This window comes from Oncorhynchus mykiss, chromosome 20 (genome assembly GCF_013265735.2).
Source record: "Oncorhynchus mykiss isolate Arlee chromosome 20, USDA_OmykA_1.1, whole genome shotgun sequence".
NCBI lineage: Eukaryota > Metazoa > Chordata > Actinopteri > Salmoniformes > Salmonidae > Oncorhynchus > Oncorhynchus mykiss.
The window spans coordinates 32674784-32688869 of record NC_048584.1 but is presented as its reverse complement, the minus strand read 5'-3'; the positions used below and the strand labels follow the sequence as shown (position 1 = coordinate 32688869).

General features: G+C 44.0%; 1 protein-coding gene across 1 annotated transcript; it reads left to right on the top strand.

The window, feature by feature from the left end:
- Positions 1–443: 443 nt before the first annotated feature.
- Positions 444–12500, top strand: LOC110499337 (phosphatidylinositol 4-kinase type 2-alpha). Its single transcript, XM_021576419.2, has 9 exons — positions 444–899; positions 4134–4334; positions 4479–4610; positions 6527–6680; positions 6814–6875; positions 7011–7110; positions 8809–8942; positions 9160–9219; positions 10412–12500. Exons 1-9 carry the CDS (start codon positions 576–578, stop codon positions 10571–10573), a joined length of 1329 nt encoding a protein of 442 aa, XP_021432094.2. The 5' UTR covers positions 444–575; the 3' UTR covers positions 10574–12500.
- The last annotated feature ends 1586 nt before the right edge of the window (positions 12501–14086 follow it).

Genomic DNA, 14086 nt, shown 5'->3' with positions numbered 1-14086 from the left:
GCCTTTTTGTAACATCATACCAAATGTGTGATGGACATCCACAAATGATTACATACCATAATAAATTGACTCTCCCGGATTTACATACAGAATAATATGAAATGCTCTGAGACCAGGTTGCTCTACTACAAAGTGACTACTACCACATTTCAGTGGAATCGAATGCAACCACTGAATTTGACTGAAAGTGACGTAGAATCGTAAATGCTATGATAGAACACTTGAGAAGTAATTTTAACTACCACTACCATCATGATTTACCACATTTATTTGATCAGTGGGGTGATCAGAATATCGATGAGAACCATCGGTTACGTTAAGCATATTTTATTTCACCGATTTCACCACACAACAAGCGTTCCCTCAGAAACGGGGCGGTACCACGAGGAGGCTGGGCAGAGGAAACGCCAATTGCAAGTCTCTATTCCGAGTGGGTGGGTCTTTATGCAGAGGATGACAGTCATGTTTTGTTTGAAAGCTTGGAATCAACAGCATCGAAACAACACCTCGTCTGATTCCCTGGCTCCTGTCTGTCCATTTACCGGCCGCTGTAATACCCGAAATCCCACGCTGAAATGGAAGAAACGAGCCCCCTCGTCTCTCCTCTCCAGGACTCCGTAGATTACAACTGTTGCCAGAGCGAAGCCACCAGTCCAATAACTCCGGGTTCTGTGGTGCGAGTGTCGGCTGGGAGCCCTGGACGCAGCCGGGAGAGACAGACGCTTTTGGTCAGGGACAGAGGGAACTCTCCGCGGGATCCACACAGGAATGAGTTTCCAGACGACCCAGAGTTTCGGGAGATCGTGAGGAAAGCAGAACAAGCCATAGAAGAAGAGATCTTTCCAGAGATCATCTGCCAAGGATCTAGTGGTAGTTACTTCGTGAAAGACTCTCAAGGGGTGAGACGGACTAGCTTCGTCCCGCAACTAGCTTTTTAAATGACCATTTATATAAACAATTTTGACTTTGACTTTTTAATGTTACATGTCATCTGCAACATTAAAACAGACAAGCTTCTAGCTAGGACTGCTAGTCTTTCGAGAGAGAAATGTACACACTGACTGACTGACTGACTGACTGACTGACTGACTGACTGACTGACAGGCAGACATGGAGACTGATGAGGAGAGGATGCAATCTGTCATTTTTTTTAAACGCCCTTTGTTTTCAAGTAAGCCATATAACTCAGTCTTATGCAGCACCACCAGCACATGATTTTGCTTACACTGTCTGTCTGCTCTGGCAACCTGCTGTTGCTGATTCTAGCTCACAGTGTAGTGATGTCATCATGTTCTGTATTGACTTCCACCAGCATCTCTCTGCAGTGTTGCTTTTTGGGTGATGTGACAGTTGAGGTGAGCAATTTACACATGGTGGTTTCTAGCCATAGTAGACCTTGCTGTATAGTAGATACGGGATGTAGTTCGACCATGCCAGGCTGGGGCTGTGACCTGGCATCATCACATGGCACAGTGGCAGTCCGGGTGGGAAAAACCTTTGTGGGCTGCCAGCCCCACAGTGGAGTGATGCGGTGGTGTGACGCATGAAATAGAAAGAAGTGGCCCCCAGACCTTGATCTAAGGATAAGGACACTGTAAGATCCTAGACATGCCTTGGGGCAACTTCTATTAAAACTAGTGTGGTGCACAGTGCACACAGGCCAAACCTTTCAAAGATTAGCTGTCACTATCAGTTCTCAGGCCTAAGCAAATGTGCTGACGTCCCTGTATAGAGAAGGTTGAGACACTGTCATGCAGGAGGCCTATATATATATAAATAAGGCAGGCTGGGGGAGTATTATGCTTTGTTCACACGTTAATGTGATCTGCCGTGGACCAGTCAAGGAGCGTTTTTTTTTTTTTTTTTTTAAACCCATAGTAAATCAATTTACTCTGTGTGTACTGTGTAGGCTGCTGTCTGTGTGAATATGTTGTAGCTTAGGAGAAGTCATGTGCTAGCAATCTGAATGGATAAAGGTAGAGCTCTCCATTTTCTCTCCAGAGGTAGGCTGAGTAATCAGAATCCTCACACTCTCTGAAGAAAATGGATACTCCATTTCCGTTCCCTAGCCTGCCTCTCTCCCTCTCCTTTCAATTCAACACACTCAATAAACACATCTCTGTTTCTCTCCTATGGACCAGTGGCTATTAAACGCAACAGATATAAACTTACAGGGTTCATAGGCTGCGTTCCAGGGCATCTTTACTGTTGTCATACCGTGTATATGTGGCGGAGGTGAGTTGGACTCAAAATTTCATGGTGAGGCAGTCCTCCCTGCTAGCGACTTTACAAATCTTTGTCAGCCTTGGCCCAAGAGAGAATGTTCTCTTGGTCTAAAGGTTAAGAAGTTGGTTTAGACCAATAGACCAGGGTTCAGATCCCTGGCCGACATCCAGGTCACAGCCCCAGCCTGGCATGGTCGAACTACATCCTGTATCTACTATACAGCAAGGTCTACTATGGCTAGAATCCACCATGTGACAGTTGAGGTGAGCAATTTACACATCACCCAAAAAGCAACACTGCAGAGAGATGCTGGTGGAAGTCAATACAGAACATGATGACATCACTACACTGTGAGAGCTAGAATCAGCAACAGCAGGTTGCCAGAGCAGACAGACAGTGTAAGCAAAATCATGTGCTGGTGGTGCTGCTGCATAAGACCGAGTTATATGGCTTACTTGAAAACAAAGGGCATTTTAAAAAGCGGAAGACCAAGGTTCAGATCCCACTCATGGCACATGCACTACATGACCAAAACTATGTGGACACCTGCTCGTCAAACATCTAATTCCAAAATCATGGGCATTAATTATTATAAATGTAACCTTTTATTTTACTAGGCAAGTCAGTTAAGAACACATTCTTATTTACAATGACGGCCTAGGAACAGTGGGTTAACTGCCTTGTTCAGGGGTAGAACGACACATTTTTACCTTGTGAGCTCTGGGATTTGATCTAACAACCTTTCGGTTACTGGCCCAATGCTCTAACCACTAGGCTACCTGCCGCTATGAAGTTGGTCCCCACTTTGCTGCTATAATAACCTTAACTCTTCTGGGAATGCTTTTTACTAGATGTTGGAACATTGCTGAACATCCATTCAGGTCTGGGCTCTGTGCAGGCCAGTTAAGTTATTCCACACCGATCGACAAACCATCTCTTTATGAACCTCACTTTGTGCATTGTCATGCTGAAACAGGAAAGGGCCTTCCCCCAAACTTGCCACAAAGTTGGAAGCACAGAATAGTCTAAAATGTAATTGTATGCTGTAGTTCCAGTGAAGGGAGATCTTAACTCTAAGGGGCCTAGCCCAGACCATTATTCCTCCAAACTAAACAGTCGGCACTATGCATTTGGACAGGTAGCGTTCTCCTGGCCTCCGGCAAACCCAGATTTGTTTGTCGGACTTCCAGATGGTGAAGCAGGATTCATCACTTCATCACGTGATTCAGCCAACACATTTCCACTGCTCCAGAGTCCAATGACAGCGAGCTTTACACCACTCCAGCCGACGCTTGGCATTGCGCTTGGTGAACTTATGCTTGTGTGCGGCTGCTCGGCCATGGAAACCCATTTGATGAAGCTCCAGATGAACAATTCTTGTGCTGATGTTGCTTCCAGAGCCAGTTTGGAACTCGGTAGTGAGTGTTGCAACCGAGAACAAACCATTTCTCTGTGCTACGCACTTCAGCACTCAGCGGTCCTGTTCTGTGAGCTAAGCCACATCAGTGGTTCCAGAGATGTTACACACATCTCCGGGTGTTGTGAGATATGATCTTCTGGCACAGTCAGCGAGACTGCATTAAAGACGACCTGGAACGTGCCCGTAGACTACAAAGCTAGCCTCAGTCTCTGTGCTTAACCTCCTATGTGGCACCCTCCACAGTTGATCATGTGAGGAAACTCAAGTTAATCCGATTGACTTTAATGGCTTGCAAAACTATTCCAATTCCAGCTTGTTAGCCCCATTCTGCAGGTTCTGCTGCACCATGAATCACCCTCTTTGATTGGCAAAGGTTGTGTTATGTCACTTCCTCTGACATTACCACTCTGTCTCTTACTATGGGTAAAGAACATTAGTAGAGTGTAACAAGTACCAATAATAATCCCGTCTGTCCATCTGTCTCTAGAACGTAATCGGTGTGTTCAAGCCTAAGAACGAGGAGCCGTATGGTCAGCTGAACCCAAAGTGGACCAAGTGGCTCCAGAAGCTGTGTTGTCCCTGTTGCTTCGGACGGGACTGTCTGGTCCTGAACCAGGGCCATCTGTCTGAGGCCGGGGCCAGTCTGGTGGACCAGAAACTACAGCTCAATATCGTGCCCCAGACCAAGGTAGGGGGGGGGTTACAGGCAGACATGCATGCATTCACGCACATACGCAGTCAGTCACACACACACATAGGGTATGGACAATAAATTATCTTTATCTCTCCCCCCTCTCCCATTCATCACTATCTCGCTCTCTCTCTTCTCTAGGTGGTGTACCTGGCCAGTGATACGTTTAACTACAATGCTATAGACAGAGTCAAGTCTCGGGGAAAGAGGCTAGCTCTGGAGAAAGTTCCCAAAGTTGGACAGCGCTTCAACAGAATAGGCCTCCCTCCTAAGGTAGGTTCAGCTGCCGCCTGGGGTTCAGAACCTACAACTGGGCAGTGTTCATTCGGCATGAAATGGGAGAAAGCAATCTAAAACGGTTTGAAACAGTGAGGCATTGTCTGAACTTGTCCAATAAGAAACACAAATGTTGTACAACGTTTAGAAATGTTTTGCAACAGTGAACACAACGCTGTTATGGTGCTTCTGTCTCTGCTTTAGCCAACACTAAATGTGTCATACATTTATTTTATTTATTTTTATTTCACCTTTTATTTAACCAGGTAGGCAAGTTGAGAACAAGTTCTCATTTACAATTGCAACCTGGCATACATGCCACATGTAGCGTTGTTGACTAATTCAACCAATCAAGGGCTTGAGGAGCAGTTGATGAGTTGAATCAGGTATGTTAGTGCTTGGTTAGAACCAAAGCCTGCAATCCCCAGGACTACAGTTGAAGAACACTGCCCTAAAGTAAATAATATGGTAACCCTTAAAGGGGAAACCTAAAATTGAAACAATAACAAAGCTGGTACCCCGCCTCAGTTTTGGTAAAAAGCTGAGGGATCAGGCCTGACTAAATGTAACCACTAAAATGCATCATCAGAGCTATTGATGTAAAGACTGACCATCTAAGATATCAACATTGTAGTTGTAAGCATGTTGAGGCTAACATTTACAATGTTGACAAACATTGGGGTAAAACAAGCTTATATTTTGGGTTCTGATGGGGTACAACAATTGAACTAAGCTCATGAGGCATTCATACAGTGGCTTGTGATAGTATTCACACTCCTTGGCATTTTCTCCAATTTTGTTGCTTTACAAACCTGTAATTCATTTATTTGGGGGGGTTGTATCATTTGATTTACACAACATGCCTACCACTTTGAAGATGTAAAATATTTATTGTGAAACAAACATGAAATAAGACAAAAAACAGAACTTGACCGTGCATAACTATTCACCCCCCAAAGTCAATACTTTGTATAGATACTTTTTGCAGCAATTACAGCTGCAAGTCTCTTGGGGTATGTCTCTATAAGATTGGCACATCTAGCCACTGGGATTTTTGCCAATTCTTACAAAACTGCCCCAGCTCCTTCAAGTTGAATGGGTTCTGCTGGTGTACAGCAATCTTTAAGTCATACCACATATTCTCAATTGGATTCAGGTCTGGGCTTTGACTAGGCCATTCCAAGACATTTAAACTTTTCTCCTTAAACCACTCGAGTGTTGCTTAGGGTCATTTTCCTGCTGGAAGGTGAACCTCCATCACCAGTCTCAAATCTCTAGAAGACTGAAATAGGTTTCCCTCAAGAATGTCCCTGTATATAGCGACATCCATCATTCCTTAAATTCTGACCAGTTTCCCAGTCCCTGCCGATGGAAAAACATCCCCACAGCATGATGCTGCCACCACCATGGGATGGTGTTCTCAGGGTGATGAGATCATGTGACACTTAGATTGCACACAGGTGGACTTTATTTAACTAATTATGTGACTTCTGAAGGTAATTGGTTGCACCAGATCTTATTTAGGGGCTTCAAAGCAAAGGGGGTGAATACATATGCATGCATCACTTTTCAGTTTTAGATTTTTTTGAATTTTTTGAAACAAGTAATTTTTTTTCATGTCACTTCACCAATTTGGACTATATTGTATGTCCATTACATGAAATCCAAATAAAAATCAATTTAAATTACAGGTTGTAATACAACAAAATAGGAGAAACACCAAGGGGATTAATACTTTTGCAAGGCACTCTAAGTTATATTCTTCAAGAATCAATGAGTATCATTCCTTTATAAGTCCAAAAATGGATGTAGCTACTGCAGATTGCCCCTTTTTAAAGCCTGCAGGTATAATAATGTAGAACTTCCTGTATGAGCCTTTGTCTTATAATAATCAATTTTCCTCCATGGCTCAGGTGGGATCATTCCAGTTGTTTGTGGAGGGCTACAAAGACGCAGACTATTGGCTAAAGCGGTTTGAGGCAGAGCCTCTTCCAGAGAACACCAATCGGCAGCTGCAGCTTCAGTTCGAGAGACTGGTGGTCCTCGACTATATAATCAGGAACACGGGTGTGTGCAAGAAACAGAAACTAGTGTTTCTGTATTTCATCATCAGGAACACCGGTATATATGTGTGTGTGGAAGGGAGGATGAATAACTGAATTAGATGCAATGTAGCTTGATGCCGTGTTGATGCTTGCAGATCGGGGGAATGACAACTGGCTGTTAAAATACGACTGTCCAATGGACATAGAAAGGAACCGGGTGAGTAGACTTATAAAATACAAATTTAAACCTAAGATTTTGACTTGTAGCATTAGTTTTAAATTGAGTTATTAAAGAAAGTGCGAAACTGGATTGTCATATTCTTATTGTCGCTCTCTCCCTGTGTGTGTGTAGGAGACCGACTGGGTGGTGGTAAAAGAGCCTATTATCAGACTGGCAGCCATAGACAATGGTCTTGCCTTCCCAATCAAACACCCTGACTCCTGGAGAGCCTGTGAGTGTCTCTCACACACATACGTGTGTGTGTATATGTGTGTTGAAGTGGGAAGTTTACATACACTAAGGATGGAGTCGTTAACTTGTTTTTCAACCACTCCACAAATGTCTTGTTAACAAACTATAGTTTTGGCAAGTTGGTTAGGACATCTACTTTGTGCATGACGCAAGTAATACTTCCAACAATTGTTTACAGACAGATTATTTTACTTATAATTCACTGTATCACAATTTCAGTGGATCAGAAGTTTATATACACTAAGTTGACTGTGCATTTAAACAGCTTGGAAAATTCCAGAAAATTATGTCATGGCTTTAGAAGCTTCTGATAGGCTAATTGACAACATTTGAGTCAATTGGAGGTGTACATGTGGATGTATTTCAAGGCCTACCTTCAAACTCAGTGCCCTCTTTGCTTGACATCATGGGAAAATCAAAAGAAATCAGCCAAGACCTCAGAAAATAATTGTAGACCTCCACAAGTCTGGTTTATCCTTGGGAGCAATTTCCAAATGCCTGAAGGTACCACGTTCATCTGTACAAACAACAGTACGCAAGTATAAACACCATGGGACCACGTAGCCGTCATACCGCTCAGGAAGGAGACTCGTTCTGTCTCCTAGAGATGAACGCACTTTGGTGCAAAAAGTGCAAATCAATCCCAGAACAACAGCAAAGGACCTTGTGAAGATGCTGGAGGAAACGGGTACAAAAGTATCTATATACACAGTAAAATGAGTCCTATATTGACACAACCTGAAAGGCCGCTCGGCAAGGAAGATGCCACGGCTCCAAAACCAGCATTAAAAAGCCAGACTACGGTTCGCAACTGCACATGGGGACAAACATCATACTTTTTGGAGAAATGTTCTCTGGTCTGATGAAACAAAAATGGAACTGTTTGGCCGTAATGACCATTGTTATGTTTGGAGGAAAAAGGGGAGGCTTGCAAGCCGAAGAACACCATCCCAACCGTGAAGCATGGGGGTGGCAGCATAATGTTGTGGGGGTGCTTTGCTGCAGGAAGGACTGGTGCACTTCACAAAATAGATGGCGTCATGAGGAAGGAAAATGATGTGGAAATATTTCATAATCTCAAGACATCAGTTAAAGCTTGGTCACACATGGGTCTTCCAGATGGACAATGACCCCAAACATACTTCCAAAGTTGTGGCAAAATGGCTTAAGGACAACAAAGTCAAGGTATTGGAGTGGTATCACAAACTCCTGACTTCAAACTCATAGAACATTTGTGGGCAGAACTGAAAAAGCGTGTGCGAGCAAGGAGGCCTACATTCCTGACTGAGTTACACCAGCGCTGTCAGGAGGAATAGTCCAAAATTCACCCAATTTATTGTGGGAAGCTTGTGGAAGGCTACACAAAATGCTTGACCCAAGTTAAACAATTTAAAGGCGACACACTCTAAGTATTTAGTATCATGTAAACTTCTGACCCACTGAGTATGTGATGAAAGAAATAAAAGCTGAAATAATTATCTTGACTATTATTCTGACATTTCACGTTCTTAAAATAAAGTGGTGATCCTAACTGACCTAAAACAGGGAATTTGTACTAGGAATAAATGTCAAGAATAAAAAAAATAAAAGTTTAAATGCATTTGGCTAAGGTGTATGTAAACTTCCGACTTCAACTGTATAAGAAGAACCCACACTACTTCATTCCTCCTCTCTGTAGATCCATTCTACTGGGCGTGGTTATCTCAGGCTAGGGTTCCTTTCTCTGAGGAGATTAGGGACTTGGTTCTGCCGAAACTGACCAACCCCACCTTCATCAAAGACCTGGAGGAAGACCTCTACCAACTCTTTAAGGTTAGCAGGGGGTTTAATTTGCCTGGCCCCAGATCTGTTTGTATTTCTGCCAACTCTTATGGACAGCACAAACTTACCTGGGACCAAGATTTTCATGGCCTTGATGTCACTTGACGTCGCAACAAAGTTCTACTCTACTCCATTCTGTCATCCTCACAACACTTCTGGAATCATGCCAGCGTTATTATAGTGACATCTTGTCCTGTGTTCTCTACAGAAGGATACAGGCTTTGACAGAGGACAGTTCCACAAACAGATAGCTGTGATGAGAGGACAGGTGAGTTGGTGGGGCAATACCTGGACATCTGAACAGTGTCAGTATTTCTCATTGTCCTCCTACTCAAATCAAATTGTATTGGTCACATACACATATTTAGCAGATGTTATTGTGGGTGTAGCGAAATGCTTGTGTTCCTAGCTCCAACAGTGCAGTAGTATCTGACAATTCACAACAATACACACATCTAAAAGAATGGAATTAGGAAATATATAAATATTAGGACGAGCAATGTCGGAGTGGCATTGACTAAAATACAGTATATACATATGAAATGAGGAAAACATTGTGTAAAGTGACTAGTGTTCCATGTCTATGTACATAGGGCAGCAGCCTCTAGGGTGCAGGGTTGAGAAACCGGGTGGTAGCCGGCTAGTGATGGCTATTTAACAGTCTGATGGTCTTGAGATCCCTATGGTGTTGAAGGCGGCGCTATAGTCAGTGAACAGCATTCTTACATAGGTATTCCTCTTGTCCAGATGGGATAAGGTAGTGCGATGGTGATTGCATCGTCTGTGGATCTATTGGGGCGGTATGCAAATTAGTGGGTCTAGGTATCAGGTAGATGTGATATGATCCTTAAATATCCTCTCAAAGCACTGCATGATGACAGAAGTGAGTGCTAAGGGGGCAATAATCATTTAGTTCAGTTACCTTAACTTTCTTGGGTACAGGAACAATGGTGGACATCTTGAAGCAAGTGGGGACAGCAGACTGGGACAGGGAGAGATTGAATATGTCCATAAACACTCCAGACGGCTGGTCTACACATGCTCTGAGGATGTGGCTAGGGATGCCGTCTGGGCCGATAGCCTTGTGAGTGTTAACACACTTAAGTCTTACTCATGTCGGCCATGGAGAAGCAGAGCCCACAGACCTTGGGAGTGAGCCGCGTCGGTGGCACTGTGTTATCCTCAAAGCGGGCAAAGAAAGTGTTTAGCTTGTCCGGGAGCAAGACGTCGGTGTCCTCCGTGGCTGGTTATCCTTTTGTAGTCCGTGATTGTCTGTAGACCCTGCCACACACGTCTCATGTCTGAGCCGTTCTCTGTACTGATGTTTTTCCTGTTCCACTAAGTGTGTGTGTGTGATGCTGAAGCTGTGTTTCTGTCACCAGATCTTAAATATATGTGTGTGTGCTTGCTTCCCTCTGTTTGTGTAAACCTGTGCTGAAGCTTTGTATGTCTACCACCAGATTTTGAACCTGAGCCAGGCCCTGAAGGAGCGTAAGACCCCCCTACAACTGGTCCAGATGCCCCCAGTCATAGTGGAGACAGCCAGAGCACCACAGAGAGCCAACAGTGAGTCCTACACACAGAGCTTCCAGAGCAGGAAACCCTTCTTTACCTGGTGGTAGAGGAGGAGGCCAAGTCGAAGAGGAGGTAAGAGGGGGAGAGACTTGAGATGGAGGAAGACTGTATAGCACTGGAGCAGAAAGAGAGGATGGTGAGAAGCGAGACAGATGAAGAGGGAAGAGTAGGGAGGAAGAATGGACCAGATTGAGAGACTGGAGAGGAGGAAGAAGAACACTGTTCAAAAACCTCTGCCTTACTTCAGTTTCATCAGCCAATAAAGCTCTTCCCTGCTCATAACCAATAGGAAGTCAGATATGTTTCTACCTTCCCTGGAACCCATCAGAGAGTTGTGCTGTAACTACAGACATAAGAGAGAGAGAGTAGTGTCAAAATTCAGAACGAATATATCTTACAAATTATCTTTTTAAATAAATATACAGGGGTAAAGAATGGTATGTTAAGACAGTTGAGTAGCCCTGCACTGGTAGTTGGCTGAAAGAGATGATTATAAAGACCCAAAACTGTGAAAGACTCCCACTGTGGCAGAGGTTAGGTTCCCATTGCCAATTGATGGTTGTATTTATTGTAACCAGTCACTGAAGGAGAATGCTAAGTCTGTTTTTCTATCATTACAAAATGTCAACATATGGTAGTCCAATCAAATTCAAGTGCACATAATATATTTTTACCTAAGGTTAAACATTTCAGCCTCAACAGGTCACTTTCCTTACCAAGTTACAGCCTTCTAGCATCTCTTATGGCCTCTGAAGCATGACATTACCATGAACAGTATGGCCTGTAGCTAGCAAGCAGAGAAGTCAAGTGTCCTGATATTTGTAGCTATAATCTTTAGGGTTGCAACCAGGGTTAGGGTTGCAACATTACATTAACTTTCTCAAAGTTCCTTGGTTTTTCAGAAATCCTGGTTGGAAAATGTCCTGCTTTTACCCTTCTGATTCCAGGAATTTTCCAACCAGAAAACCTAGGAATGTTGTGAAAGTTACCGTAATTTTGCAACCCTATGGTGGTATGTATGCTGTGGTCAGACATTCAGCATTTGGGCCTTATTTGAATGAGTGTCTTCCTTTGACCCAGAAGAGCCTGACCACAGGAGGTTGGTGGCACCTTAATTGGGGAGGACGGGCTGGTGGTAATGGCCGGAGCGGAATGGTATCAAATACATTAAATAAAATGTTTCCATGTGTTTGATGCCATTCCATTCACTCCATTCCAGACATTATTATGAGCTGTCCTCCCCTCGGCAACCTCCACTGAGCCTGACTGAAGTAGCCTGGTTAAACCAGAATGAACGCAGCGCTCACCATTGTTTCACTTCATGAGTGCAGTGTTACATATGGGTTAACCAGGCTATGACAGAAGGGCCACGTTACAGGTGGTACTAACTACTCATACTGGGATTGAAGTTTGTACTGCAGATTGTACTAGGCCATGTTCATTAGGGCAAACCGTGGGAAAATGTTTTGCAACAGAAAACAAAAATAAGCATGTCTTATTGGACAAGGCCAGATGGTACCTTCTGATTTCACTCCTTTTTGGACACTTTTCGTCCATTTCGTGCCTACTGAACATAAACCAGGTAACAGTGCCTGTTGTGTTATGGGCATCTGCATGTGATGGCAGCCCTGTGGCGCCACCTGTGGGATGACTGCAATGTACTCTCAGAAACGCACATTGCCTGTTTCCTCACATCTTGTTTATTTAAATGTACATTTCCTGCTGTAGTAACCAAACTGTCCTACTGATGTATTGTATTGACAAATCACAGGAGGTTGGTGGCACCTTAATTGGGGAGGGGCTTGTGGGAGTGGATGGAGTGGAATGGTATCAAATACATGGTTTCCATGCGTTTGCCACTTCATTTACTCCGTTCCAGCCATCATGAGCTGTCCTCCCGTTCGCAGCCTCCACTAATACGATTTGTACTGTATGTAAAGAATGAAATGCATAAAGAATTGTACTATTCCATTATCAAGGTTTCTTGTACTTTTCTTGTCTCTTAGGTTGTGATTTTCTACCCTTCTCCCAAAGCGAGCCCTTGCACACTTTTCTAACATGGATTTAGCAATCGTGGCAACTCAATCCAGCCCATGCTTACACTAGTCACATGTTTTTAAATCCATGACCGGGAGTGTCCATATTGCTGACTTCTAGAGAGGGCGGAGAATTGGGAGGCAGAGTTGGTTGATTTATTTCAAAGGAATGTTGATCAAATAAAATCAGGTCATTATTATGTATTGACTTCCTCTTAGCCTACTACTTTCCAGGTAAACACCAGATAATTTAGCGGTACCTTACAGTCTGCTGGTTTATGCTCTACTGAGAGCCTGTGTGTACAAAAGGGGGAAACGGCAGCTCTACTGAGAGCCTGTGTGTACAAAAGGGGGAAACAGCAGCTCTACTGAGAGCCTGTGTGTATAAAAGGGGGAAACGGCAGCTCTACTGAGAGCCTGTGTGTACAAAAGGGGGAAACGGCAGCTCTACTGAGAGCCTGTGTGTGTATAAAAGGGGGAAACGGCAGCTCTACTGAGAGCCTGTGTGTATAAAAGGGGGAAACGGCAGCTCTACTGAGAGCCTGTGTGTATAAAAGGGGGAAACGGCAGCTCTACTGAGAGCCTGTGTGTACAAAAGGGGGAAACAGCAGCTCTACTGAGAGCCTGTGTGTACAAAAGGGGGAAACAGCAGCTCTACCTAGAACGTCTAAGTGTTGACGGACTTCTAAATCTCTCCTTTCCAGTTGAAATCAACTAATTTTCCTTTACTTTCTTACTGTTGATGCTCCTTGACATTTATGGTTCAATGTTTGGTACGTGATGCTCATATGTCGTGCGGAGACAAACGAGTGTTTGGAACAACAGAGGCCATCAAATCTCCAGTTCCCCATCTTGTAGATCCAGTTTAAAATCTAATCAAATGACTTACGAGCTCCTAACCAACAATGCAGTTTAAAAAAACAACATAAGAGATAAAAGTAACAAGTAATTAAAGAGCAGCAGTAAAATAACAATAGCAAGACTATATACAGGGGGGTACCCATACATAGTCAATGTGCGGGGGCACCGGTTATTTGAGGTAGTATGTACAATGTAGGTAGAGTTATTGAAGTGACTATGCATAGATGACAACAGAGTAGCAGTGGTGTAACGAGGGGAGGGGGGGGGGGGGGGGGGGGGGGTCACTGCAAATAGTCTGGGTAGCCATTTGGATTGAGGGTAGAAGCTGTTTAGAAGCCTCTGGGACCTAGACATGGCACTCCGTTGCCGGTTACTGTGCTGTAGCAGAGAGAACAGTCTATGACGAGGGTGGCTGGACTTTTTGACGATTTTTAGGGCCTTCCTCTGACAACTTTTGGTATAGAGGTCCTGGATGGCAGGAAGCTTGGCCGCAGTGATGTTCTGGGCCATTCGCACTACCCTCTGTAGTGCCTTGCAGTCAGAGGCTGAGCAGTTGCCATAACAGGCAGTGATGCAACCAGTTCCATGCAACCATGCTCTCGATGGTGCAGCTGTAGAAACTTTTGAGGATCTGAAGACCCATGCCAAAACTTTTCGTGTACA